Source organism: Acipenser ruthenus, chromosome 3 (genome assembly GCF_902713425.1).
Source record: "Acipenser ruthenus chromosome 3, fAciRut3.2 maternal haplotype, whole genome shotgun sequence".
NCBI lineage: Eukaryota > Metazoa > Chordata > Actinopteri > Acipenseriformes > Acipenseridae > Acipenser > Acipenser ruthenus.
Genome location: NC_081191.1, coordinates 14,189,966 through 14,217,585, shown reverse-complemented (window position 1 = coordinate 14,217,585; position 27,620 = coordinate 14,189,966). Strand labels below are relative to the sequence as shown.

At 36.7% G+C, this 27,620-nt stretch overlaps 1 protein-coding gene across 1 annotated transcript; it reads left to right on the top strand.

Moving 5' to 3' along the window:
* The first annotated feature begins 594 nt into the window (after positions 1-594).
* On the top strand, positions 595-27,298 carry LOC117435561 (purine nucleoside phosphorylase-like). The gene is made up of 6 exons (XM_034058846.2): positions 595-699; positions 2,269-2,444; positions 8,895-8,998; positions 21,932-22,107; positions 22,437-22,627; positions 24,144-27,298. Exons 1-6 carry the CDS (start codon positions 677-679, stop codon positions 24,365-24,367), a joined length of 894 nt encoding a protein of 297 aa, XP_033914737.1. The 5' UTR covers positions 595-676; the 3' UTR covers positions 24,368-27,298.
* The last annotated feature ends 322 nt before the right edge of the window (positions 27,299-27,620 follow it).

The window sequence follows — 27,620 nt, the reverse complement described above, 5'->3', positions numbered from 1 at the left end:
CAAAGGGTTGTCTCCATCATGTTCAATCTCAAATCGCAGAGCTGGATACTGCTAGCTAGGGTGACTGACTAGCCCCAATAGGGTCAAATACACTAGTCAGAATTTTGCATTTTATATTATTATTTATATTTGTTGCCCTGCCATAGATCCCAGGGATTCAACATGCTTGCTTTACCATCCACCAAATAGGATTTTACCACAACTCACAAAACCGTTTTAAAACATGAGGCCTATTTTACATGGGCCTTTTAAGGACACTGCTATTACTGAGAGCTCACCAAAACAACTAACAAGTTTGTTCTTCATTGAGTCTTTAAAGCTTCATGGCTGAACAAAAGGGGACATTTTATTGTTGTTTTTGGCTAAAGATTATACTTTTCATGACCAGCATATACTTTATTGGATGGTACTGAGCAACAAATTCCAGACTGGAGCTACAATGTCAACAAGATTTTGAGGCAAACTGTTCTGGCTTCATACACCCTATTCAGAACATTTCAGGGTTAATTGACCTAGATGGAATTCAGTAAATGTTCCTGGAATGGAGTTCCTTCACCTTTTATTCAACCAATGAAAAGGGTCCCCTCCAGAACAAGCTGTCCTGTTACCTCCACTGAAGTCCATTGACATTTTCAAACAATTTGTTTGGTTCAGAATCTGTAGTGCTACGTGAATCATGCACGCCAAAGGAAATCCATGGTAAAATTGTGTCTGTTTTCAAAAATGGGCAGAATTATTATTATTATTATTATTATTATTATTATTATTATTATTATTATTATTATTATTATTATTATTATTGTGGTGGTGGTGGTGGTTGTTGTTGTTGTTATTACACATGTGTTTTTAATAGCGATTTTGTTACTGATAGAGAATGAAACTGGGAGAAACTGTCAGACAAGTAGATAGATATGCATGTAGCAGACAGATAAATAATACGTACAGTAGCACAGTTACAAAAGGATATAACATGGAGAGGTGGATTATATTAAAATATGGATACATATGATATATTTTCCACGCACTGTAAGTGTCTGAAGCATTAAGTATTAATTGTTTAATATTCTTTACAGTGTGTTATATATTTTGCTGTGGAAAATACATTTTCTTGTTTGGATGGATAATTGTTTGTTTCTTGGAGCGCTTGTGAGGCTTATAACTATTGAGTGGATTTAAATTTTTCCCCTGAAATTCTTCATGCAGCTTTAAAATGAAACACACTAAAAACTCAACTAATAACAGCTCTAAGAGCTTAATTGTTTGTGAGCGCACATTGGTGACACCTGCCAATTTGGTAAACACAGGTAGCTTGTTTAGTTTACAATATTGCTGTAAATACTGAAGAGCTACAGGAAGATACATTACAAAACTCATGGTCTGCTTTTGTGGGGTTTCGGCTAAGAAATATGTTAATTTATAGAAGGTCACCTCATTGCATGTAGTGCTTACAAGGTGTGTGTAGCAGAAACATAGTGGTATTCATGCCCTATCATGACCTCTCACACAGCCCCTGGTAAAAGCATAATGAGTTGGTTTTGAAATGGTTGTTTAATGTTCAGTGAGATGTAATAGATACTGTAAATGCCTGTTTTACACAAAAACCTTTTTCCAGTTCATAACTTTAGCTCTGGAGACTAATTGTTGCTGCCGTCAGTTGTCTTTCACCACAGCTGCTTTGAGACTGGGGGATTAGCAGGAAAAAAACTCATTAGCTTTTTTACTGTCTATTCTTTTATATACCATTATTTAAAAAAAAAAAAAAAAAATATATATATACATGTTTTCTTGTGCTTATCGTTTCTGGTCTTTGTAGTCCGCCTTTATCTGATGTGCACTGTATGCTTTTATATGTTTATTAGCCAGTGAGATATTGCCAGGTTTTTGTGTGACCGTGAGGTTGAGTGCAAACGCAGGTGTCTAGTCATCCACTGAAAAAGGCTCCCCATAGCCAGGGCATACCACTGTGGTCCGTAGTTTTTTGAGGATTGTAATATTCTTTGTCAACACTTGTTATATGTTAATAATCACAAACCACACGCCGAGCAGTATATTAAGGTAAATGACAGTCTTCTTAAACCCTCAGTTGGCCTGAGACAGGGTGTGAAAAGTCTACCATGTTCATATTTCAACATTTTCACAGTCAGTGTTCTTATTGTAGTTGCGTCATTGCAGTCTAATTTATCTAATTTAGTCTTTTAAAAAAATGTAATTGAGTGACTATGGACTGAGAACTGTACACAATATAACCTGCATCCATGTTTTGATTAGCTGCTGCTGCTCGTTTGATGACTACAAGTGTACAGCTGAATGGCTCCTCAACAAGACCAGACACAGGCCTAAAATTGCTGTTATCTGTGGATCCGGGTTGGGGCGTCTTGCTGATTCAGTCTCAAACAAGCAAACTTTTCGTTATGAGGACATTCCAAACTTTCCTGTGAGCACAGGTAAAATATCACTTTGATCGTGCAGTTTTTGTTTAACACTAACATTGCCATTTAACAAGTTAATCAAAGAGAAAACTGTCAGATGTGTGTGCGTGTACTTGTACGTGTGTGTGTGTGTGTGTGTGTGTGTGTGTGTGTGTGTGTTTATGAATAATCTTGAAAGCCATGAAGTCCAATTCAATGTTGTGTTTCTGCAGCACCTCCATGTGTAAGTGCTGATTCCTCCATTCTATTACCTCCATTCTCTCAGCAATCACACTATCTGGACAGAGGTATTCATAGCATGGTTGTTATTACAAATACACCCCAATATGTCAGTACATACTTAATTTTTTTTTTACAATAATGTCTTAACTGTCCTCACTAAGAATGAATGAGAATATAATCTATTCATTTCATTATTCTTGAGAAAACAAGAAGTATATCTCAGAAATACACTGAATAGGTAAATAAACATAATATAAAGAGACATGTTCTGCTCTTATTTATTGACAATAAAAGCATAATAATCATTTTACTTTTTAAAATTCATTATCTATACACACCAGGATCAACAACAATATACTGTAAGCTGAGCATGCCACTTATAGACCTGGTGTGTTTTAGGCAACATTGAATATGCAATGATAGTCAAACTATTTAGCAGAAATAAAGGTCATTGCTATACTAACTGAGGTTTGCACTATGATATATTGAAGTGACCCATGCATATCAAGAGGTCGAGTTCAACAGGCAAGAAAATCTTACAAAGACAGCTTTGATATTGCTGGGGTATTTTAGAATAAAACATCAGCAATTTGTGCTTATTACCAATGTAAAGTCCATATTATCTATACAATCATATCAATGGGAAACAGGCAAGTACAGGAAGGTATAAATGCCCTAATTCCTAAAAAAAACAACTGCTTCTGACATTCCCATCAGAGACAGTAAGTATTAACCTATCAATCCAATCATATTGTTTTTCCAGCCAAGCTTTGGAAGTCTCCTGATGAGATAAACTAAGCCCAAATGAGCAAAGTTCCTGAGCATGTAACTCACTATGCACTGACGAGGTAGTGCCTTTACCGGATCAGCCACTGGGAATCCCTCTCTCAGTAAACAGTTTTGAGGAATATCAAAGTAACCCTAACCGGTGAAACAATCATAAACCTCATAAACAATCATAAGGATTTTGGCTACTGCAGGAATCAAGAAATGAATCCACAATTGACATCTTTGGCCAAGCGGATACATCCCTTTTCACTATTTTAAATCAAATGGACTCTAAACCAAGCACTGTAGCAAGACCATAATACTTAGCCAAGATACGTGCTACATGCTAATTCATTTGTATGTGCTTGTATTTGTTTTTAGTTTTAAAAGCAAGGTCGTAAAAATCGTTACTAAAAGTTAAAAAAAAAAATGCTTAAATGTATATTTAAAAATGAATATAAATACACGTATTTTGAATGGTGGTCATTTTTCTCAAGTGTAAAATACATTTATCCCCTTCATCCCTAAGTGTTAAACATTTAACAAAGAAAAATCTCAACCTGCAGCCTTTATTTAATCAAGACAGCTGCAAGTATTAGACAGTGTTATAAAGCATCTTGTATAATTTAGCTCACTACTAACCAAAGTCACTATTATCCTGGGGAAACCATGTGCATTTTTAATGTGACATGCTAGCTTTTGTTTCCTGATAAGAATGTTCGATCAGGATAAACCCTGTTTTTTTAATGGAATGGTGTCACTGCCAGTTAACAAAAAGACTACTGATAGCTTCATGGTAACCCCTTTTAATTACAAAGTTGAATGGCTGTTTCATTCCATTATTGACCTTAACATCAGAGTATTGAAGCCAAGCTGTTAATGTAAAGTAAATCATTGGCTGAGTGCACTGACTAGCCTCTCTTGCCTTTCACCTCTGGAGACCTGGGTTCAAATCTTGGTTTAGGTTAGAATTAAAATGAGATTGGAGGTCTCAACCTAGTCCGTAGTGGTCATTGTTCCACATCACAAAAACATTCAAATCTTTGCTCACTGGGGTTAGTAGGTAAACACTGACCTACATGAATGTGATGATAACAATCAGACCAGCTGATAATTAACATTACCTTGCCAGGTACATTTGAATGATGGTCTTAACCAATAAATCTTATGTCAAAATGAATACATGTATTTTACATTTGTCCCAGCAGAGCAATATCTGCTTTTTGATGACCACATAATAATTTTATGAGACAAAATGAAATCCATTCAGTGAAAAGCCACACATTATTACAGTTGCAATGATATTATTACAGTGATGCATACTGTCTGTAAATTGCTTTGAGATACCATGGTATGAAAGGCACTATATAAATAAAATAAATACAAAAATAAAAAATAAATAAATTGCGTTGTTTATTACACACCACAATTTGATTAAATACAGTAAAATGTTATTTGAGGCTCATCGTCACACATAACCTGGGTTTATTTCTGCATTTATTACCTTTATCTCCCTAGAAAATTACCTTTAATTATCATCAAATGTTTATTCATCTGTGGTGCCTGAACCATTCTCCCCATGGAAATGCATTTCCATATTCCAATAATAACTTTTGACAGCGCTTTGAATGTTTTGAGATTGAAAAATGGCAAACCTGGTCTTATGTGTTTGTTAGGATAGTTAGATGCATTCAGTGTGTAAATTAACATGAACCTTATAAAACAATACAAAACAGAGTAACTATTTACCAGTTAGTTAAAGCAACCCAGGTTCTTATCTGAACTTGAGAGTAAGGTATCTCTTGGTATATTTAATTTCAGTGCCAGAAATTAAATATACAGAAGCGGCTTTGTATATTACATTTTGTATTAGATTCATCCCTCAAATTAATATTTAGGCTTCAGAGTTAATCAAGTGGGTACTCCATCCCAGCTGAATTCATTTGTCCATTTCCTGCCTCTTAAGTGTGAGAGCTAATTTGATCAGCTCATCTTTTGTTGGCTCTGAGATATTTAACTCAGCAATGCCCACAATGCATTGGAAAAGCAATGTTTTATAAATATCTTGTGCCAATTCATTTCAACCATCTATGCTTAGCAAATCTATTGTAAAATGTTTTACCTCAAACCTGAAGAAATGCCTTGGGTTCAGCTTTACATTTACACATATAAACTATAGTTGCCAGCAACTTTACGGCTTCCAGTACCAGTAGCAAACATAAGAACATAAGAAAGTTTACAAATGAGAGGTGGCCATTCGGCCCATCTTGCTCGTTTGGTTGTTAGTAGCTTATTGATCCCAGAATCTCATCAAGCAGCTTCTTGAAGGATCCCAGAGTGTCAGCTTCAACAACATTACTGGGGAGTTGGTTCCAGACCCTCACAATTCTCTGTGTAAAAAAGTGCCTCCTATTTTCTGTTCTGAATGCCCCTTTATCTAATCTCCATTTATGACCCCTGGTCCTTGTTTCTTTTTTCAGGTCAAAAAAGTCCCCTGGGTCGACATTGTCTATACATTTTAGGATTTTGAATGCTTGAATCAGATCATCGCGTAGTCTTCTTTGTTCAAGACTGAACAGATTCAATTCTTTTAGCCTGTCTGCATACGACATGCCTTTTAAACCCGGGATAATTCTGGTTGCTCTTCTTTGCACTCTTTCTAGAGCAGCAATATCCTTTTAGTAACGAGGTGACCAGAACTGAACACAATATTCTAGGTGAGGTCTTACTAATGCATTGTAAAGTTTTAACATTACTTCCCTTGATTTAAATTCAACACCTCACAATATATCCGAGCATCTTGTTGGCCTTTTTTATAGCTTCCCCATATTGTCTAGATGAAGACATTTCTTAGTCAACAAAAACTCCTAGGTCTTTTTCATAGATTCCTTCTTCAATTTCAGTATCTCCCATATGATATTTATATGCACATTTTTATTGCCTGTGTGCAGTACTTTACACTTTTCTCTATTAAATGTCATTTGCCATGTGTCTGCCCAGTTCTGAATGCTGTCTAGATCATTTTGAATGACCTTTGCTGCCGCAACAGTGTTTGCCACTCCTCCTATTTTTGTGTCGTCTGCAAATTTAACAAGTTTGCTTACTATACCAGAATATAAATCATTAATGTAGATTAGGAATAGCAGAGGACCTAATACTGATCCCTGTGGTACACCACTGGTTACCTCACTCCATTTTGAGGTTTCTCCTCTAATCAGTACTTTCTGTTTTCTACATGTTAACCACTCCCTAATCCATGTGCATGCATTTCCTTGAATCCCTACTGTCTTCAGTTTGAGAATTAATCTTTTATGCAGGACTTTGTCAAAAGCTTTCGGGAAATATAAATAAACCATGTCGTATGCTTTGCAATTATCCATTTTCAATGTTGCATCCTCAAAAAAGTCAAGTAGGTTAGTTAGACACGATCTCCCTTTCCTAAAAGCATGTTGACTGTCTCCCAGGATATTGTTACCATATAGGTAATTTTCCATTTTGGATCTTATTATAGTTTCCATAAGTTTACATATAATAGAAGTCAGGCTTACTGGTCTGTAGTTACCTGGTACGGTTTTGTCTCCCTTTTTGTGGATCGGTATTACGTTTGCAATTTTCCAGTCTGTCGGTACAACCCCTGTGTCAAGAGACTGTTGCATGATCTTGGTTAGTGGTTTGTAAATAACTTCTTTCATTTCTTTGAGTACTATTGGGAGGACCTCATCCGGCCCAAGGGATTTGTTTATTTTAAGAGCTCCTAGTCCCTTTAACACTTCTGCCTCTGTTATGCTAAAGTTATTTAAAACTGGATAGGAACAAGTCAACATGTGGGGCATGTTGTCTGTGTCTTCCTTTGTAAAAACCTGTGAAAAGTAATAATTTAATATATTTGCTATTTTTTTTTCTTCATCTATGATTTTGCCATTTGTGTCTCTTAGACATTTAACCTCCTCTTTGAATGTTAGCAATGTTGATTTCTATCTCTCTCTTGGCCTTTCTAACTTCCTTTTTGACTTGTGTTTGAAGTTCCAAGTACTCTTTCTGTGTACTCTTTCTTAAAGACAACCATACTAGGATCATGTATGCCAATTTTTGGTTCAATCAGACTAGCGGTTTGGGAGAAGAAGATCTTTGCAGTTTGTGATTATGACGTTATGCAGCTTGGCCGCCATACCACAAAACCAGCTTCTTACGAACACCAGTTAATCTTGGACTATCCCTCAACAAGTATACCAACTTTCAGCACTCTGCAATAAGTGATTTTCGAAAGACACATTTTTACATTTAGGCAAAATGTTTTTTTTCAATCCAATATGGCGGCCAAACCATGTGACCTACGACATATGTTCAATTAACATCTACCAACTTCCCATAAGCATCTACCATCCTACCGAATTTCGTCAGTTTTCGAGCAACTTTTGGTATAAATAAGAAGACGAAGAAGAAGCAGAAGAAGAACATAAGAACATAAGAAAGTTTACAAACGAGAGGAGGCCATTCGGCCCATCTTGCTCGTTTGGTTGTTAGTAGCTTATTGATCCCAGAATCTCATCAAGCAGCTTCTTGAAGGATCCTAGCAATAACAATGTTTCCCAGCCCTATGGCCTGGAAGCCTAATTAGGGATACCTCTGTAAAACAACAAAATATCGGATGCCTTGGTTTATCTGAGGTTCTGCATTAGAAGTTAACAGGAGACAACCTGGGAACATTTAAAGTGACATGCAATAAAAGAAACCAGAATGTTTTACCCATATTAGCTAAAGGGGGGAAGATTACCTGGGTGCAACAGTGATAAACGTAGCCTCTGTAAACAATGCTACAGATTCAGTTTGTAATGTGTTTATTAATTTATATATCTTTGTTTAAGGGGTTTTGTATATATAAAAGTATTAGCACCTCAGGTGATTTAAATCCATATGGTGGCACCCAGTAGTACTGCCTAATGAGAGCGGCTCATTTCTTCTCTCCTGCCATCCAGTTGCTGAAATCTTACAGCAGGGTGTAATGATTGACAGATACATCTCAGCTGTTTAGCCTAGGGGTCAGTGCTGAAGAAGAAGAATGGACACAGATTGCAAATGGCAGACCTTTCAAAATGAGCCTTTAGTACTCTCTCTTTTGGAGGTTTTGAATTGTATTGTTATATCAGCCACAGCATATTAGCCACACATTCAGTAATAAATGCATTTTTATTGCATTTATTACAGTATGTGCTGCCTGACAGGATTAGTGACTACTGTATGTACATTTTCATACAGAAAGAAAATAAATAATGTATTGAAGTGTTCGATATTGTAGTGTGTTTTTAGGGTACACTTATGTGGGTTTATATTTGTCTCATGGGTGAGGAACTGTTCCATCTCAAGTGTTTTATTTGTACAAAGATATTATAATTTTAGGTCCTTCTTTCATGGTGTCTTTGTATTTTGTGGCAAATATTGATGACACTATCTCATAATGATCTGTTTCTTCTGCAGTGCCTGGGCATGAAGGATGTCTGGTGTTTGGGGATCTGAAGGAAAAGCCATGCGTCTTCATGCAAGGCAGATTCCACCTGTATGAAGGATATTCACTTTGTAAGGTGAGGTGATGTATTATGAGCACAAACAGCCTGCAGCCAGGACCAATAGCTTTGAAGTTACTTTCAAATAATACAGTAATCATAAGGAGCTCATTGTGAAGAATTAAAAAATGTACCATTTAAATGCTGGCCTTGTTTTCAAACATGCCTATCCATGGATGTCTGGCTTGTCTATCATTTATGAACATGACATCATTATAAGATCCCCACATACACTAGTAATCCTTTTTTTGTTGTTGTCTCTCTTATGATAAGAAACCCAGACTCTACACATATGAACATGACTGAATATGGTCTTAAAAGCACGGTGGATCAATGCTTTGTCATACTGTCAATTATAAGTAGTCTTCCATTCTAGGAATAGGCTGTATATTTTCATTGTAGTGCTATCAAAAGTTTGTACCAGAGGAACCACAAGTATAGATTATTCTCAGTACTTTGACTCTTAAATGTTGAAGCTAAAGCATATATATTTGTAATTGTATACACATGTATTGTATACACATGTAAATGCACATGTCTCTATAAAGCAGTTATAATGAGCACTGGCTTTTATTGTCTTAGTCCTGTGGGATGGAGGGGAACACTCAGCTAAGGCTGATCTGAAAACTAATTATGTTTCACACTTCATTCCCTTGCTGTTTATGTCCATTAGACCTAAAACCCAAGTGCTGTGGGATGTTGCATTGATGGTAATAATTGCTTTAGTTTTTTCCTCTTATACATGTACAGTAAATAGCATAATATAGATAGAAAATACACTGCAGCCATGAAGTCAAATAAAAACGTAATTAGTCTTTGCTCAATTTAGATATTTTCTATGCTGTCTACTACTGCTAATTCACCACAAGCCCCTATATCTCAGCCCACTCAATAGTATATACTGTATAGCATGGCTAAGGGATGGTAACATTCCAGTACAGGATATGCTACAGACGTGCTCAAATTTGTTGGTACCCCTCCACAAAAAACGAAGAATGCACAATTTTCTCTGAAATAACTTGAAACTGGCAAAAGTAATTGGCATCCACCATTGTTTATTCCATATTTAATAGAAATCAGACTTTGCTTTTGATTTTTTATTCAACATAATATTGTAAATAAGAAAACAAATGAAAATGGCATGGACAAAAATGATGGGACCGCTAACCTAATATTTTGTTGCACAACCTTTAGAGGCAATCACTGCAATCAAACGTTTTCTGTAGCTCTCAATGAGACTTCTGCATCTGTTAACAGGTAGTTTGGCCCACTCTTCCTGAGCAAACTGCTCCAGCTGTCTCAGGTTTGATGGGTGCCTTCCCCAGACTGCAAGTTTCAGCTCTTTCCATAGATGTTCGATAGGATTCAGATCAGGACTCATAGAAGGCCACTTCAGAATAGTCCAATGTTTTGTTCTTATCCATTCTTGGGTGCTTTTAGCTGTGTGTTTTGGGTCATTATCCTGTTGGAGGACCCATGACCTGCGACTGAGACAGAGCTTTCTGACACTGGGCAGTACGTTTTGCTCCAGAATGCCTTGATAGTCTTGAGATTTCATTGTGCCCTGCACAGATTCAAGGCACCCTGTGCCAGGCGCAGCAAAGCAGCCCCAAAACATAACCGAGCCTCCTCCATGTTTCACTGTAGGTATGGTGTTCTTTTCTTTGAAAGCTTCATTTTTTCGTCTGTGAACATAGAGCTGAAGTGACTTGCCAAAAAGCTCCAGTTTTGACTCATCTGTCCAAAGGACATTCCCCCAGAAGGATTGTGGCTTGTCAATATGCATTTTAGCAAATTCCAGTCTGGCTTTTTTATGTTTTTCTTTCAAAAGTGGAGTCCTCCTGGGTCTTCTTCCATGGAGCCCACTTTCGCTCAAAAAGCGACGGATGGTGCGATCAGAAACTGACGTACCTTCACCTTGGAGTTCAGTATCTCTTTGGCAGTTATCCTTGGTTCTTTTTCTACCATTCGCACTATCCTTCTGTTCACTCTGGGGTCGATTTTCCTCTTGCGGCCGCGCCCAGGGAGGTTGGCTACAGTTCCATGGACCTTAAACTTCTTAATAATATTTGCAACTGTTGTCACAGGAACATCAAGCTGCTTGGAGATGGTCTTGTAGCCTTTACCGTTACCATGCTTGTCTATTATTTTCTTTCTGATCTCCTCAGACAACTCTCTCCTTTGCTTTCTATGTTCAGTGTGGTGCACACAATGATACCAAACAGCACAGTGACTACTTTTCTCCATTTAAATAGGCTGAATGACTGATTACAAGATTGGAGACATGTGTGATACTAATTAAAGAAACTAATTGGTTTGAAATATCACTATAATCCAATTATTTATTATCTTTTCTAAGGGGTACCAACAAATGTGTCCAGGCCATTTTAGAATATCTTTGTAGAATAAGCAATAATTCATCTCTTTTCACAGCTTCTTTGCTTTATTCTATGACATACCAAAGGCATGCAAGTATACATGATAAAATAGCTTTTAATTTCATCACTTTTCAGGAGGAATGAAGCATTATTTCAATGAGCTGTAAGGATACCAACAAATTTGAGCACGTCTGTATATAGATAAAATATAAATGTATATAGATCCTCTGCTATTCCTAATCTACATTAATGATTTAGACTCTGATATAGTAAGCAAACTCATTAAATTTGCAGACGACACAAAAATAGGAGGAGTGGCAGACACTGTTGAAGCAGCAAAGGTCATTCAAAATGATCTAGACAGCATTCAAAATTGGGCAGACACATGGCAAATTAAATTTAATAGAGAAAAGTGTAAAGTATTGCATGCGGGCAATAAAAATGTGCATTATAAATATCATATGGGAGATAGTGAAATTGAAGAAGGGAACTATGAAAAAGACCTAGGAGTTTATGTTGACTCAGAAATGTCTTCATCTAGACAATGTGGGGAAGCTATAAAAAAGGCTAACAAGATGCTTGGATATATTGTGAGAAGTGTTGAATTTAAATCAAGGGAAGTAATGTTAAAACTCTACAATGCATTAGTAAGACCTCACCTAAAATATTGTGTTCAGTTCTGGTCACCTCGTTACAAAAAGGATATTGCTACTCTAGAAAGAGTGCAAAGAAGAGCAACCAGAATTATCCCAGGTTTAAAAGGCATGTCGTATGCAGACAGGCTAAAAGAATTGAATCTATTCAGTCTTGAACAAAGAAGACTACGCGGCGATCTGATTCAAACATTCAAAATCCTAAAAGGTATAGACAATGTCAACCCGGGGGACTTCTTTGACTTGAAAAAAGAAAAAAGGACCAGGGGTCATAAATGGAGATTAGATAAAGGGGCATTCAGAACAGAAAATAGGAGGCATTTTTTACACAGAGAATTGTGAGGGTCTGGAACCAACTCCCCAGTAATGTTGTTGAAGCTGACACCCTGGGATCCTTCAAGAAGCTGCTTGATGAGATTCTGGGATCAATAAGCTACTAACAACCAAACAAGCAAGATGGGCTGAATGGCCTCCTCTCGTTTGTAAACTTTCTTATGTTCTTATGTTCTTAAAATGTCACTGAAAGTACATGGTGGCCTGAAATTGTCAACAAATTGTTGACACAATAAATACTGGTGGAAAATGTTCAGACTAGTAAAGAGAGCAGTTCAGATTAACAGGATAAGAATAGTAAATCGCTATTTCTGGTAGGGAGCTCAATTCTCTTACAGCCAATCAGAAAACAACATATTATTTATTGTAACGTGACACTCTTCCCAATGTCATCTCATTTAGTTTCTTCCACCTCCTCCCCTTCCTCCACCGTGCAGCAGGTTTTGTCTTAAGGGAGGTCGTTCATCGAGAGCTTCCTGGCTGCCTCGCTTTGTATCAAGTATAATTGAAAAGGGAAAATATTGAGCTGATTCCAGTATTCATGAGAAGTACCCAGTCAAACCATCAGTAGTTCTTGTTCCCACTTCCAGTCGTCTGCCTGATCACTTGCAATTCAGTCATAATATTGTATCGCCACGTGACTACAGTGAAGGATGAAGGAGTTAAGGTTGGTATAAATATTGGAGCAGACCATTAATTAATGACAGTGTTGGTCTGTGAGAATAACAGGTGCCTGGGTGACAGGGCAGTGTGATCTGCCTGTGTCATGCAGCCCACAAGGAGCCCTCTGCTCCAGGGTTGTTGAAATTAGGCCATGTATTATTAAAATTGTCCTTGAGCGTTGAGCTTCAGACCTTAAGGTGTTTCTCCTGACAAGTGGTTATTTAGGATTTCCTTCAGCAATATCCTTTTTTTTTCCTTTTCTATGGTTTGTCAGGCCATGGCTGACCATGATTGTCTATGGTCTGAAAAAAAAGCAGGGTGGATCAATGCTTTTGTTGCTGTGGCAGTTTATCAAGGATAATCTGTACTTTTTTACTGTAGTACGACCACAGTGTAGTACGACCAAGTCGAGATGAATCTTAACTACAAGAGCTGCAGCGAACACATTCATCTGGAATCTTAACAGCCTTGAACAAGCCCTTTGGAGCTCAAACAAAGTTCTCAAGCTTTTAGCACTGTACCCTAAAAAAGGCTTGTATGGAGCTTGCATGTCAAAATCAAGCCTGAAACTCTATGGACAGTGGAGTCTGTGATGTTTTCTCCTGTGTCATCATGTTGTCTGCATTAAAAAAGAAGCAAAACAATGAAACTTAATAAAAAGCTGAACAAAGTAAAAAAGAAAAAAAAAAAGATGACTGACCATTAGATAATGTGGATAGAAAAGGTTTGGCAGTAAGTTTGAACACTAAAGCCAGTGCAGCTCTATTAACTAGTTTGACTATTAAGTGTTTCAGTTTTAAATACATTGCTTATATTAAATGGTCTTGTTTATTTCCCATATTTAATGCACATGTCTCTGTAAAGCAGCTGCAGCTAACACTGTCTGTATATTGTCTTAGCCCTGTGGGATGGAGGTGAACACTCAGCTAAGGCTGATCTGAACACTGATTATGTTTCACACTTCATCCATTGTTGTTTATGTCCATTATCCCTAAAATCCAAGTCCTGTGGGATGTTGCATTAATGCTTTCATTTTTGTCCTCTTAGACATTTAAATACAAGAATGTAGTTAGAAAGTACATTTCAGTCATTAAAAATGTTATTAAATTTACAAAATTTAAGGGTATCAAGGGTACAGAGTTCCGGCTGGTATAAATACTAGAGCAAACCACTGCTTTAAGGAGACACTAACGTGGGCTATGAAAAGAACAGTCATTTGTGTGACAAGACTCTGCAATCTGCCTGTCCCATGTGTCCCACAAGGAAAAGTTAGGATATAGGCTTCTGCTCCACATTTTTGTTATTCAGGCTTTCCTTGACAAGCAGCGTTGATGTACACTGCTGTATGGGTCAGGTAATCTTCACAATACCTTCTTGTACAAAATTGTCAAACTCAACCTTGAAGCCCTACTTATAGGGTAGTTATGTTCACACAGATATTTAGGTTTTCATTTGGGATAGTTTCCTAAAAGTGTAGCAATTGGTGCATGAGCTTAACTATACAGAGCACGGTTCAGATGGAGCTTACTCTAAAGCAAAACAGAATCTTTGAGCCGTACTTCGAACCGCAGGCAATGTTCTCGGCCCTTATTTCAGTGGCTTTAATTAAAATGTAATTACAATTTAAGTGATTATTTTTTTGCATTCCAAATCTACATCAATCGGTTCAATGGAACATTACGCAGCTTGTGAAGGAGGTAATTTCTTGTTCGCCTTTCAATGTAACCTTTCATGGCAACAAATACAAACTAATTACATACCAATATATATATATATATATATATATATATATATATATATATATATATATATATATATATATATATACATTCTAGTCCTGGGAGTTATGTTGTTTTCTCTTGTTTTGTCCTTACACTGTCATATACACAAATACCCCATTTCCACTGGCACATCCAAGTCTTGAGGGCCCCAGGCCCTGACTATACAGGTGGTTTTCCACTGGCTATTTGTTGAGCCCAGCAAGAATTAAACGGTGAAACTCTGGCCTCACAAAACATCTGAAATTGGCATTACGTTGTGGTATCTAAGGCTAAGTATCTTGTTCGACAGATCCAAATTGCTGCTCTCTCCGATAAGCATTCTTCTCTTTGCGTAATCAGCCTGTCGTTGCCTTTCAGTTGTATCCAGTAACAAATGAAGAACAAAAACAAAGAAAAACACAACCACAATCTGGATCCGCCATTCAAAACTCAGATACAGCGCCTCTTAATACAGCATCCTCTACATGCGACTCCAATGTTCATTGCGTGTGACATCAATTGCACGGCTTGAGCTCTACAGTGGAAAAACAGCCGGGCAACTCCTGAGCCACGATGAACTAGCTTGGCGTGGCCCTGCCACAGCTTGGTTGTACAGTGGAAAATAGTTTATATACACGACATGTCTTTCAAGGTTTTGTTTCTTCAGTTCCATCTAAATCTATTTATTTAACAAAATAGCTAACAGCACCCTCATTTGCACGGCTGTAAACCTAAACATTCTTAATATCTGAGGCTTACTCTTTGCTTGCCATGATAGTCAAGGCACAGCTATTCACCAAGGACAAGTAAATGTACAGAAAATGTTTGCAATACAGAAAGAATATGACATCTATTACATGGAACATTAGCTTTGTCACTATCAAAGTTGTTAAGTATGAAGCTCATTAAAATACTGCCCAAACTGCTGATTCTACAAAAAAAAAGTTTTGGTGATGCGTAGTTGTGTAGTTTATGAAAATATGATATCCCCCAGCTTTATGAGGTAATTATAGTTTAGGCTTTACATTTTGTAACATTTTACAAGTTTAGGAATTTACTTGGCAATAAAATACATAATAGACTCATTTCAACAACAATCTATTAAAACAATATGAGTATGATAGAAGTTTTGCTTGAATGACCTGCTAGCATCAGAAGATTTGCTAATCACGAGAAGAAACAGAAGCTTCAAATATATGACTGCATTACTATTTGCATACTTCATACTTCAGAACAGCAAACGATAAAATACAAGCAGCACTCATTTATCCAACCCCTTCCTTCACAAGCCCACCTGACAGAAGAATGAGAGTGACGCTTTTTTATTAAACCTCCACAAGAGATTACGATGCTGAACCAGAAAAAAATGAAAGTAGATATCTAGCATGATTATACCATAAATAAATAATCACCAAAAGAACATATGTTTAATATAAACATTGAATTTCTAAATAACATCAGATTTGTTATAAAATGCATACAGTTTATACTGCAATGTAGGTTACTGTACTGGCCGAGGGGGGGGGGGGGGTACTGTACAGTTCTGTACTGTGCTGTATTTAAATGGTATTTAAGCAGTAAAAACAAAATCATCAAACCTACAGTAATTGGGGAAAAAAAACATCAAAAAGATCATTATACCATGAGTGCTCTTAATGTTGACTAGCACTTGCTTTTACTTTAGATTTTACCTTTAAAATGTTTCTAATGGCTTTTCAACTGGTAAAACCAGCAACAAACTAAAATATCAGGAGGACGGTCATACAACGCGTTGGTTATACAGTATGTAGTTTTTATAACAGAATCAATCTGTTACAGTGCTGACTGACGGCTAAATGAGAGTGATGGATTAATGAGAGGTGGATAAACAGGTACTGACTGTAATGCAATAAAGAGAACAGTAAAATCTGAGATTAATTTAAATCAATAACCCCATCTGTTCAGTTTCAACCATTTAGAACATCCATGCAGACTAATGAATCTCTTCTGTTTCTACTATGGTAAAGCTGTTGTTAAAGTAATGAGTAACAGGCAATTGTTTTAAAATAAAATCAGCAGGTTAACGTAAGACTATGACTATGTCTTAATATAAACCCTATCACTTACTGTATAGTATAACTGCTATTACAAGCTGTATTTTTTATGTATTTTGCCTACACTTTATTATTGAATTAGTTTTTTTTACACATGTGCATAGTAAAAAGAAGTGAAAAGCAAGTACGATGTGTTTCCCAGACATTAACACACCCCAGTCCAGATAAGTGTGCTTCTCACAGAGTGCTCAGCTAGTCACATACTTCACCTCTGATTTCCTGGTTACTGGAACCATGGGAGGGACAGAGTTCCTCCTACTTTCGTTGATACATAACTTGACCCATAAATGAAGTATGCTGTATAGAGGAGGAAGAAGCAAAGCCAGGTAAGCAGATTTAGAGAAAATGATAATAACTCAATGTTAGAGGGAGCAATTTAAACAAGGACTGCAAACACCATGAAATAGCGATTCATACCTGTAACAGACCTAGCGATTGGAAGGGAGATCAAAAGAAGCTGGGAGTAATAGCTTCTAGTCCCTTTAAAGTACATCCCTTTGGGATGCCACAGTCTAGCAGAAGTTGTGTGCACTCCCATCATTTTCCTACTTCTTTAAAAGAGTCTGTCTGTAGCTGAAGGCTTAGGTCCCTTTCTATGATTCTCAAGGCACACCTTTTAATTTACAATTTGCCATCCACCAATACCATTCCTCTGTCACTGCACTAAAGATGTATTGATTGCTGCAGCGCCCAAGAAAGCAAACTTTTAGTGCACAGAGGAATTCTCTGCATAATTGCACTGTTTAACACATTGGTATTAATGGGCCACCTGTCCTCTTTTCTCATGGACATCGAAAATGTTATTTTGGGAATGATCAGCAATGAGAATGACCAGTCAGGTTGCTTCACTGATACCAAGGTACTGAAAAACAGAAAGGTTACAGACACTTTGGGAAGAAAGAAACAGCAACATATGTTGTCACTAGTTGACACTTTATGTGCCAGACAAGACTGGCTACCTGTCTGAATTCTCCGTTCAAGGGCTTACAATTACTGTGAATTAAGAGCAAATACTGGACCACATTTCGTTTCACGTCTCAGTACCTGTCTTGTAACGTTTTTTGATTTGTTGGCTGTGTCTTATTTTGTTTTCCTGCCTTGTGTTGTGCTTTGCTCATTATATCTAAAGTTAATAAATTACTTAATTTAATATAAAAACACATTCTCTATTCCTGCTGAAATTTCTCATAATTGTTTTAAGTGTAATGTGGCCCGACTTTAATATACTCAAAGACAAAACTATCATCTATCATATTTAGTTTATTTTCAGGCCTTTAATATACTATGAATGGAGAAGCCTTTCCATTTGTCAGATGTTGTAGATCTAGTAATTCTTGATTAGGAAATGGCCGGGTCACAAAGCCTGACAGCAAATCTGATTCATCTGCTCTAATGTTTAATCCTGTGCGGCCGTGGCTTTCATGAGTATTTCTCAAGGATCGTATCTAGGTCTGAAAAGCTAATGCAGCATGTGTTTTCTGAAACTGTAATTGGGTTGAAGAAGAAAGAGTAACTGTCAAGATGGATTTATTTTAATCTTGAATCTGCCATGGCAACTCTCTAAAATCTGACACCTTCAGTATGACCTTAGTACTACTGTGCATTGAGCAGTAGGTTTGTTATCAGCTCAATAATGTGTTTGTTTTTAGATTTATATGTTCACCCAACACTTGGATTTAACCTGTATTTTGACTATTATGTGTTTAGGTTACTTGACAAATCCCAGGTATGTAGGATCATTTACAAATGAATAGACTTGAGGTCCTTTCACACCAAGCATGTTGCGTCAGGGTCCAGTGTAACATTCATTTATTGAATACTGTACATTAGGGTTGTGCTGATACTCATATTTTCCAAGTAATTGCCTTTAAGACGTATTTGTCTGCAGATATTAAATAAATCAAAATACACCTGTTTATTAATTTGTTGATTTTAAAACAAGAAAAGCTGCTCATCCCTGACCTTTACAATTGAGTACCGATCAATAGCAATTAACTTCTGCATTGCGTGTTTTAAAAGCAAATGTTCCTCTCTTTTGGGGTGCCGAAATTTTTATTGCCATACAGAGGCCATAAACTAACAATGAATAAAATAGCAAATGCAACTAAATCATCACATAAATTGGACCTTTCCTTTCCTTTCCTTTCCTGAAACTCGAGCTAATGCTGTGAAAAGTGGGATATGAATTTCTTTGTTGAGTTTAATCAGTGATAACAGCTTGCCCAGAACTAATCCCACAATTCACTGCAGAGATAATGCATTTCTAAGGAAATTGAAAAAAAAAATGTAATCATAAGGATAAAAAAAAGCTTAAGACAAATAATAACTTAAAATATAAATTAGTTTTAGCTAGTTTGACATTCTACATTAAATAACACTGTCATATTGTTACTGGCTGATACTCAGTAATTGTGTAGACAAGGGAAACTAAGGGACTGCATTGTTTAGTGTTGAGTAATTGACATATTTTATTCCATTTAATTAATACCTAACAACTTCAAATTTCCTAAAGGTAATTACTTGGAAAATCAGAGAATCGGCATACCCCTACTAAATATGCATCAAATATTCCCATTTTTATTTAATTTTAAAGTTATTATGAGTTATTATTTCTGTTAGTGCTGAAAGAACACATCATTCTGTACTTTGTATGGAGTGTTGCATTCAGTGACAGTAGAGTCTTAGGATGATTTGATGCCTTTGGAGTGAAGGCAACTTAACACCATCAAAATATGCTGGGCGCTGGCGCTTTGATGCAATGTGCTTGGTGTGAAAGGACCAACAGCCAACAGGCTGTTTCATGGATGGCAGTGGGCTTTGAGTTATAATGATGAGATTATTTTAAACTGGGGTCCCCATCCAGTAAAGACACTGTTTTGTGGGGTGAAGGGTGAGCTGTACATTGGAAAGTTGGCTGGTTCATGACTGATGAGTTTCTGATTTTGGCTGGGTCAGCTACTGTCAGTGTATAGATTAAGAATAGAAATAGCTGTAAACAGCATTGCTAGTGTGAACAATTCTGTGCCTGCTTACCAGCTCCGTAATTGAAGCTTTCAGGCAATAATGCAGTTGGACTAGCTCTGTTTTGCATTTATTCTTTTTAATCATGTTATGTAATACAGATGTATTGCTGGGGTAAATTCATTTACTGTACAACAACCTTCAAATGACTCCTTTCTACTATTTCACCTGTGCCGTTAATATTTGGAAAATGTATAGGAAGCACATATACTTGTATAAATCTATTCACACTGAAGTTTTGTCTTGTCTTGCCTCAGTTTTACTATCACAGTTTATCGTACCTACTGTTGTTCAGTTTGTGGTGGTAGAAGCACGTACCAAAGCAGCGTTACAAAAGGAAGCTGGAGCCCCTTGCTGCAGTGTTGCAACTCAGCACTAAAAGGATAGGAAATACACATTTACACACTTTTAACAGTAATTATGTACTACATTGTTTTGCTAGTTTTATAAATAAACCTGCATTGACTTCACTGTTTTTACATGTGAAATCACATGATATTTATTAATTTGTTAGAAACTCAAAAAACATTTAAAAAATAAATAAATACTGAACCTTACCATAAAAGTACTATTTGAAGGAATGTTTTGTTAAAGACTATTTTTAAAGCCATTTTGATTCATTAAAGTGTGCAGCTCATGAGACATTTTCCAAATGTTTCAGAGAGGGTGTATTAGTTTATTCTAATTTTCCAATTCAATAATGCAAATCACTTTTCAAAAAACAGTCCTTCAAGTTTTGTGAACTGGGCCCACTAACTTTTTATTTTTTACTTAGCAGTAAAGCAGGGCACTTCTTTCACTTCCGTGCCCCTGTAAAACATATACTGTACTATGTATCAATTCAAAGATTCCCACTGCGAAAGTGCCTTTGGTATTGTAACATTCACCAGGGAAACAAGCTTCCTTTCCTTTCCCCTGACCCTGTTTTTCGTAATTAGATATTAATTGTATGGTTTTTCTAGTCAGAGGGAGGTCAAAGTAAAGCAGCAGGAAAGGTCTTTGGCATTAAGACATGATTACCAATTACAGCTCTGCACGTGGCAGGATGGTGGCTAGTTCCCTACCTGGCTTCTACTCTAAAGCTAATTAGTCTTTCATTAGTCACTATGCTCTCAAGGACAAATGCCATGTACATTGAACAGAGCCAGTCATATTTATACATATAGTAATTATTTTTTTTATACACAACATATTTTTCATTTCATTTCTTCACTAGGAGTCCAAGGATTAAAAATAGAACAAACTGTTTTTCACTATAGCCTAGCGACTGAAAGTCAATAAGCATAGAATTTCAATGTATTTTATTGCAGTGTTACTACACATGCAGAAGGTCCTCATAAACTCTATACAGGCTAAAAATGTATACAAACAGTAGGCTAATAAATGTACATAAAATCAACAGTTAATCAGATTATATCCATGTGCAATCTGAAAGGTCTTTTGGAGGCTTGGAGTCAAAAGTGGTATGTTTACCTTGGTACACTGAAATCTAATTTGTTACATTCACGTTCCACTTATAGTACTGCAGTTGCCCTCCGTGCCGCTTTAACAAGAATATGGATATGCATTTGTGACAGAGTAGCGTCACAGGCGGCCAGGATGTTATCAGCAGGGAAAGCGACTCAGAACATAGAAGCTGCAGTTTCAAGCACAAATGCCCACGTTTATTATACAAACACTACAAACAGGAACAAAACACATGGACAAACAGTGGCCAAAATAAATGGGTGAAACAAGACAACAAAAGTACTCCACCTTCGCTGTATCAATCAAATTTCCCAACACTGTATCTCCACTGGTTCCACTCGCCTAAACACCAACATGAACTCTAATATTAACACCCGTGATCACCTTTTGTATACACTTGTGACTGGAGCCTAATTAATCATAAATCATTTATTCAATTTACGGCTCCAATTTACACACACACACACACACACACACACACACACACCTTATACCAGTAGGGCTCTCACCCAACCACAACATTATAAATAGTGAATGTAATTTTCTTTCTATAGGTATTTTTATGTTGCCTTTTTTCTTCTAGGTGACTTTCCCAGTGAGAATATTTAAGCTGTTGGGGGTAGAGACTATAATTGTTACAAATGCTTCTGGGGGGCTGTGTAAGGACTTCAAAGCAGGAGACATCATGATCATCAAAGACCACATCAACCTGCCTGGCTTTGCTGGCCAGCACCCACTATGTGGTCCCAACGAGGAACGGTAGGTTCAATCAACAAATATGTCTGCACATATTTCTAAACACTACTGTCAAAAAACAGATTTTTATATTATAGTATACTATATATTTTCTATGGCAATGTAGGTTTAATTCTGAAGTCTCAATTATGTTTATAACACCCCCCCCCCCACCCCCTCCCACCACCACCACCACCACCACACACACACAAACAAAAAATAATCCTCTATAAATAATAACACCACAATACCAGCACGTCCTTTGTGAAGGGAGAATCTGTGCCACAAATAGTATTTGAACAGCTTTTAATTGTGTGCTCCTAACAACATCAATTATTATAATGTCATTAAAGGTTTGGAATCCGTTTCCCTTGCATGTCTGATGCCTACAATAAAGACCTGCGGAAGCTTGCACTTGACATCAGTGCACAACTGGGCTATTCAGACTTTGTTCGAGAAGGCGTGTACTGCATGGTCAGTGGACCCAACTTTGAGACCATAGCTGAGGCCCGCATGCTGCACATCCTTGGAAGTGACTCTGTGGGTAAGTCCATATGTCCTATTCTAGAGCTTTCCAGGCAGGGATGTCTTTGGAGTTCATTACGTAATGGATAACACACGACAGGGCGTGAGTTGTGTATGTGTTTGGGTTGGAGCTGAGTGCCTTCATACCAACAAAGCCGTATGTTAATGCAACACAACCCTCAAGCCCTGTAGTGTGTTATCCCGCTTATAAAACTGACACAATAATACATAGAAAAACAAACTTTTTTTTTATTCTTTTAAAAAACGAACAATTGTATTGTATGTTTTTCCGCTTTGGAGAAAAAATAGTCCATCAGACACAGTTAAACTGGAGGTTTTCAACATTTCCAATAATAAATACAATAATAGAATACTATTTTATCCCAGCCGGGATCAGAATAATTAATTGTAGCCCTGTCCAGCTACTTATCTTAAATGCCTGAATCTAGTTAAAACGAGAGTACATGCAGCCGAGAACGTGCTAGACCCGGGGAAAGGGCGAAATTTAGTTGCAGGCTTTGCAATGCGCTAGGCCGCGATAGGGGATAACTAGCAAAATGGCTAAAATAACATTTAAACATGGCTAAAAACGTAGCGACTATAAATATATATGCTGCTTTTAGTGAAAATGATAGAGAAAAACAAGTAATAAGGCACAATAGAGTAGTAATAAAAAACTATACTCAGGCTCTCCATTGCAAGTTTAATACATTGTGTATTGATAATTTATTAATTGAACCGTAATTAGACAAAAATAAGTTCCACTATGCATTAAGCTATATTTATGCATGGTTTAAAACCCCTCAGCAGCCAATTAGCGTGTGGAGCATCCGAACATTCAGTTTTATAAAGTAAAGTGCTTCAGAAAGTTATGGTTCCCATGGCAACTGTACATTATCTGGGCAGATTATCAAACATCTTGAGCATCAAGATGGAAAACAATGTCCCTATCAAACCTTACCAAGGTAGGATCTTTCTAAAGCCTCTTAGGTTGCAAATGTTTAGTTTTTAATTCTCTAAATAGTGAATGATGGCAAACTTGATCTGGTATTGCCAGCATTACCCACAGACGAGAGCTTTGTGCTTAATGAGTTTTTCTGAGCAAAATCAACAAATAAAGAACCCCAGTGTGCTCATGGGAATGAGAGCTATCAGAAGTAAGTAAACCATGTGTTAAAAGCTGTTAAGGTTTACCCACCTTATTTCACCTGAAATACCCAAAGGTTTTCCTTTATTAGTATATAAATAAACTCTGATGTTAACAGTTTCAAATTTCAGTTTTCAATCTTTTTGAAATGGGTTTTTATAGAGTGCGCAACTAAACTGTTTACATTTGAAAAACCTACCATTTTAGTCAGACAAATGCAACCTACAATCAGAAACACATCTTCTGTAGGTATTAATGCTGAGGCATTTGAATAGCTTTAGTTAACATGAGTTGTTTATTAAGGATTCAGAGGGAGCCCAACAGTGTGTTTTCTCCATAACATTAATTGTCATTTAATTAAGAAGCCTTCTCTCCTTATCTATTCAAGGGATGAGCACGATTCCAGAAGTCACTGTAGCGAAACACTGTGGTTTACGTGTGTTCGGACTTTCACTCATCACCAACAAAGTATCGTTGGACTACAGCAGGGAAGAGAAGGTCAACCACGAGGAAGTCCTTGAGATGTGCAAGATGAGGGCTGAAATGTTGCAGAATCTGGTCAACACCCTAATAGCCAAATGTGATCAGGTTGATTGTATAAACAGCAACTAAAACCATAAGGCTTGAAAGAAATTCCCTTAAACTATATGGTGGCTACAATTCACGGCAGCAAAGATATGCAAATTTCCGGTAGGCCAGTATAACCTGGTAGGGGATGCTCCTATATAAGTTGCTGCATTAGGCTCTTTAATATTGCCATCCTTGGTCTACACGAGGGAGTCCATCATGGGATAAAAAAGGAAAATGACAAGGCTTTCCCCCACATACTTAAAATAATCAGAGCTAACAAAATAATTCCCTAAATGTTCTCTGCCATGAACATCCATTCATTCTATGAGTTTCAAATGTGCAAATATGTATTTTCATTTTAAAACATGATACAGTATCTGGTACTACTCAAGGTTAAATAAATGATTGCAAGCCATGCTATTAGATTGTCTTGCATTTCCTGGGTAATTTCACCTGGAGAGTGAAATTATCCCCAATCCTTCACTTGCTTCTTCCCTTCAATAACCAATTAGCTGCTTCCCCTAGTGACTGATATGCTTTCAGCCAGTAACATGCTTTGACCCAGAATACACTGCTAGATAAAATGAACAAAGAAGTAGCAGGCCTGGAAAGCAAGGCAAGCCAAGGCAAGCAACTGGGACTTTCTTTAACTTGGTGTATATAGTACCAGATGTCTCTTTTAAAATGAAAATTCATATCTACTATAACATGTTTCTTTAAGAACTGCACTACACACTTATGTAGCTAATGGCAGTGCAAAATGGGTAAGATCTGGGGAAATATTTTGTTAGCTACAGTAACTAATAGCTCTTGCCAGTGGCATCTTTGAATTTTCAGTGAATTTTTCTTTTTTTCCTCACCAACAGCTAGAAGTGGCTATGTACTCCCTGTTTAATTCAACTTGCTGTTTAATTGAAGTTGTGATCTTTGCGGTCTGTGCTGTGCTTTGAGTTTCCCTCCTCCTCCCCAAACTCCACCTCATTTTCAGCCTTGTCCGGGGCTTCCTCGAATCTGAGCTGCCAACCAGTATTTTGGGCAGCACCCAGTGCCTCTGAAAATCAAGGCCAAGCTCCAAAACCAAGCCATTCAAAATGTTGTGATACTTACTGTTTTTGTTCTCTAATTAAACATAAACAAATCACGTAAGTCCTGACTGAACACTGAAACGTGAACATTTACCCAGACCAGCATGCCTTGCTGATGCCCCAGGTTGTGTGGCACACTGTAATATCAATTGACTAAACATCTATCTATATACGTTATCTGTTTACTCAATTCATTTAATGTTAATGTAGCTGAAGAATAATATAAATACATTTTTAACAAGATGCTTTGGGTGTTCTCATCAGTATGTTTATGCAACATCATGGGCTTTTTGAAATATATGCAAGTCACTAAAGTAAATGTTCAGTGGTACAGAAAGTTCCAGTGGGGACCTTATTTGTATGAAAATGTAGGTATCAAGAGGCTGTCTGTCTGGCCTTCTGTCTATGTGTCACACTTCCACTTATGTAGAGAGAGAATAATTGCTTTTCCTGTTATGATGAAACTCGAGACATGAGACATAAAAAAATCGCTCTTTAAGTAACTCAAGAGTTAATGGTTTGCGGACACATAGTATTTCCACGAAAAAAGAATACAAAAAAACTTGCAGTAGCTCACTGTCAAGTGTTATTCCATCTTTAATTAAAGGTCAATGCTGAAGTGCCTTACAGGGTACATAAGGACCATTTTATTTTATTGTGTTATGTTCCCATGTTTTATTGTGTTATGTTCCCATGTGTTGCTACAACTGTTTACGTAAGGTGTGTGTATTGTTTTATTTATTTTATTTTTTTTTACATTTTGACTACTTTATTAACTTTTAAATTGTATTCCCTGCCTCAAGATGGCTTCCTATGTACCTGCATAGACCTCTCAGAACTACATTTCCCATCACATTCCTGCTCACTGGTAAATCCATCTCAGTTACATGTGAGCAGGAGGATGATGGGAAATGTAGTTCTGAGAGGTCCATGCGGGTACATGGGAAGCCATCTTGAGGCAGGGAATGCAATTTAAAAGTTTAAAAAAGTGGTCAAAATGTAAAAAAAAATAAAAAAAATAAAACAATACACACACCTTACGTAAACAGTTGTAGCAACACATGGGAACATGTAACACAATAAAATAAAAAGGTCCTTATGTACCCTTTAAGCTTGTTCAACTGGACAATGTTGCACAAATAAAATCCAAAATAATTGGTATCAAAACACTCATATCCAATATTAATGTATTTAAATAATAGTCTCATTCAGACTAATGCAATGTTAGGTTTAAGAAAGCTTCTGTAACAGAGATTTTGTCTACATGTGATAAATGTATAGCCTACCCTCATAATTAGATTATTATGTATATTTACAAGTATACCCCCATGAATTTGAACAGCTGAGAACAATTATAATCATTGGTGCAAGATAATAAAAATGCAGAAAAAGCTATAAATGGGTCTAATTAAAAAACACAAAATCAATATACATATTTTAAGGCTATATTTTATAATGTTACAAATATTTAAATATGATATATAAACATGTTGTTACAACTGTTTTTTACAGAAGCAGGTGTGCCAAATTACCAGTCTAACATTCGGACACCATATATCTGTGTGATTATGAGAGCTTTGGTATTGTTTTTGGTATCGCTACTGTAATATTTGTATATGGGCTATACAATAAACTTAAAGTCAAACTGAGGATGTCACCATAGTAATTCAATAACTGTTAGGCTCCCACATGTACACATTGGTTACCTCTGATCTACTGCACTGATGTTTACTTCTTTAAGTGGTATGCATTATGTAATTGTGAATTGTTTGATGGACACCGTGCGCGTGTATTCTAAAGAAGAGCATTAGTGGGCAGGTGTTTCATTTTCTCTTTCTTTCCTGACAGATATGAAAATAAAAATGAAAAAAAGCCATATTAAGCCATATATTATAGTCACTATTTGTATTTTTGCTGCATTGTGCAGGTTTTAATTGTTTTAATCCTGTTATGGGTCTTGCATAAACAACATTACTCATACAGATAATTAAGCACTGCAAAAATGAATACATGAAGATGGTAGGTAAGAAAGTACAGTGAATGTATTATTTTTGTTTAAATCTCATCCCTTCTCAAAACAAGAATTACGTACACTGAAAAGAGTGACTTCAAATCATCTATTACAGAAAACTAACAAACACATAACACAAAGCTGTCGTTGTTAAGTTAACCCTTGTAAAAGTTTACAGCAGAATGCCATGGAAAACTGG

Coding starts and splice junctions, on each gene's coding strand:
- LOC117435561 (XM_034058846.2), top strand. CDS start 677: ATGCACGCCAAAGGAAATCCATG. Junction 2,445..8,894: donor AAACTTTCCTGTGAGCACAG/GTAAAATATCAC, acceptor TTTCTTCTGCAG/TGCCTGGGCATGAAGGATGT. Junction 8,999..21,931: donor AAGGATATTCACTTTGTAAG/GTGAGGTGATGT, acceptor TTTTTCTTCTAG/GTGACTTTCCCAGTGAGAAT.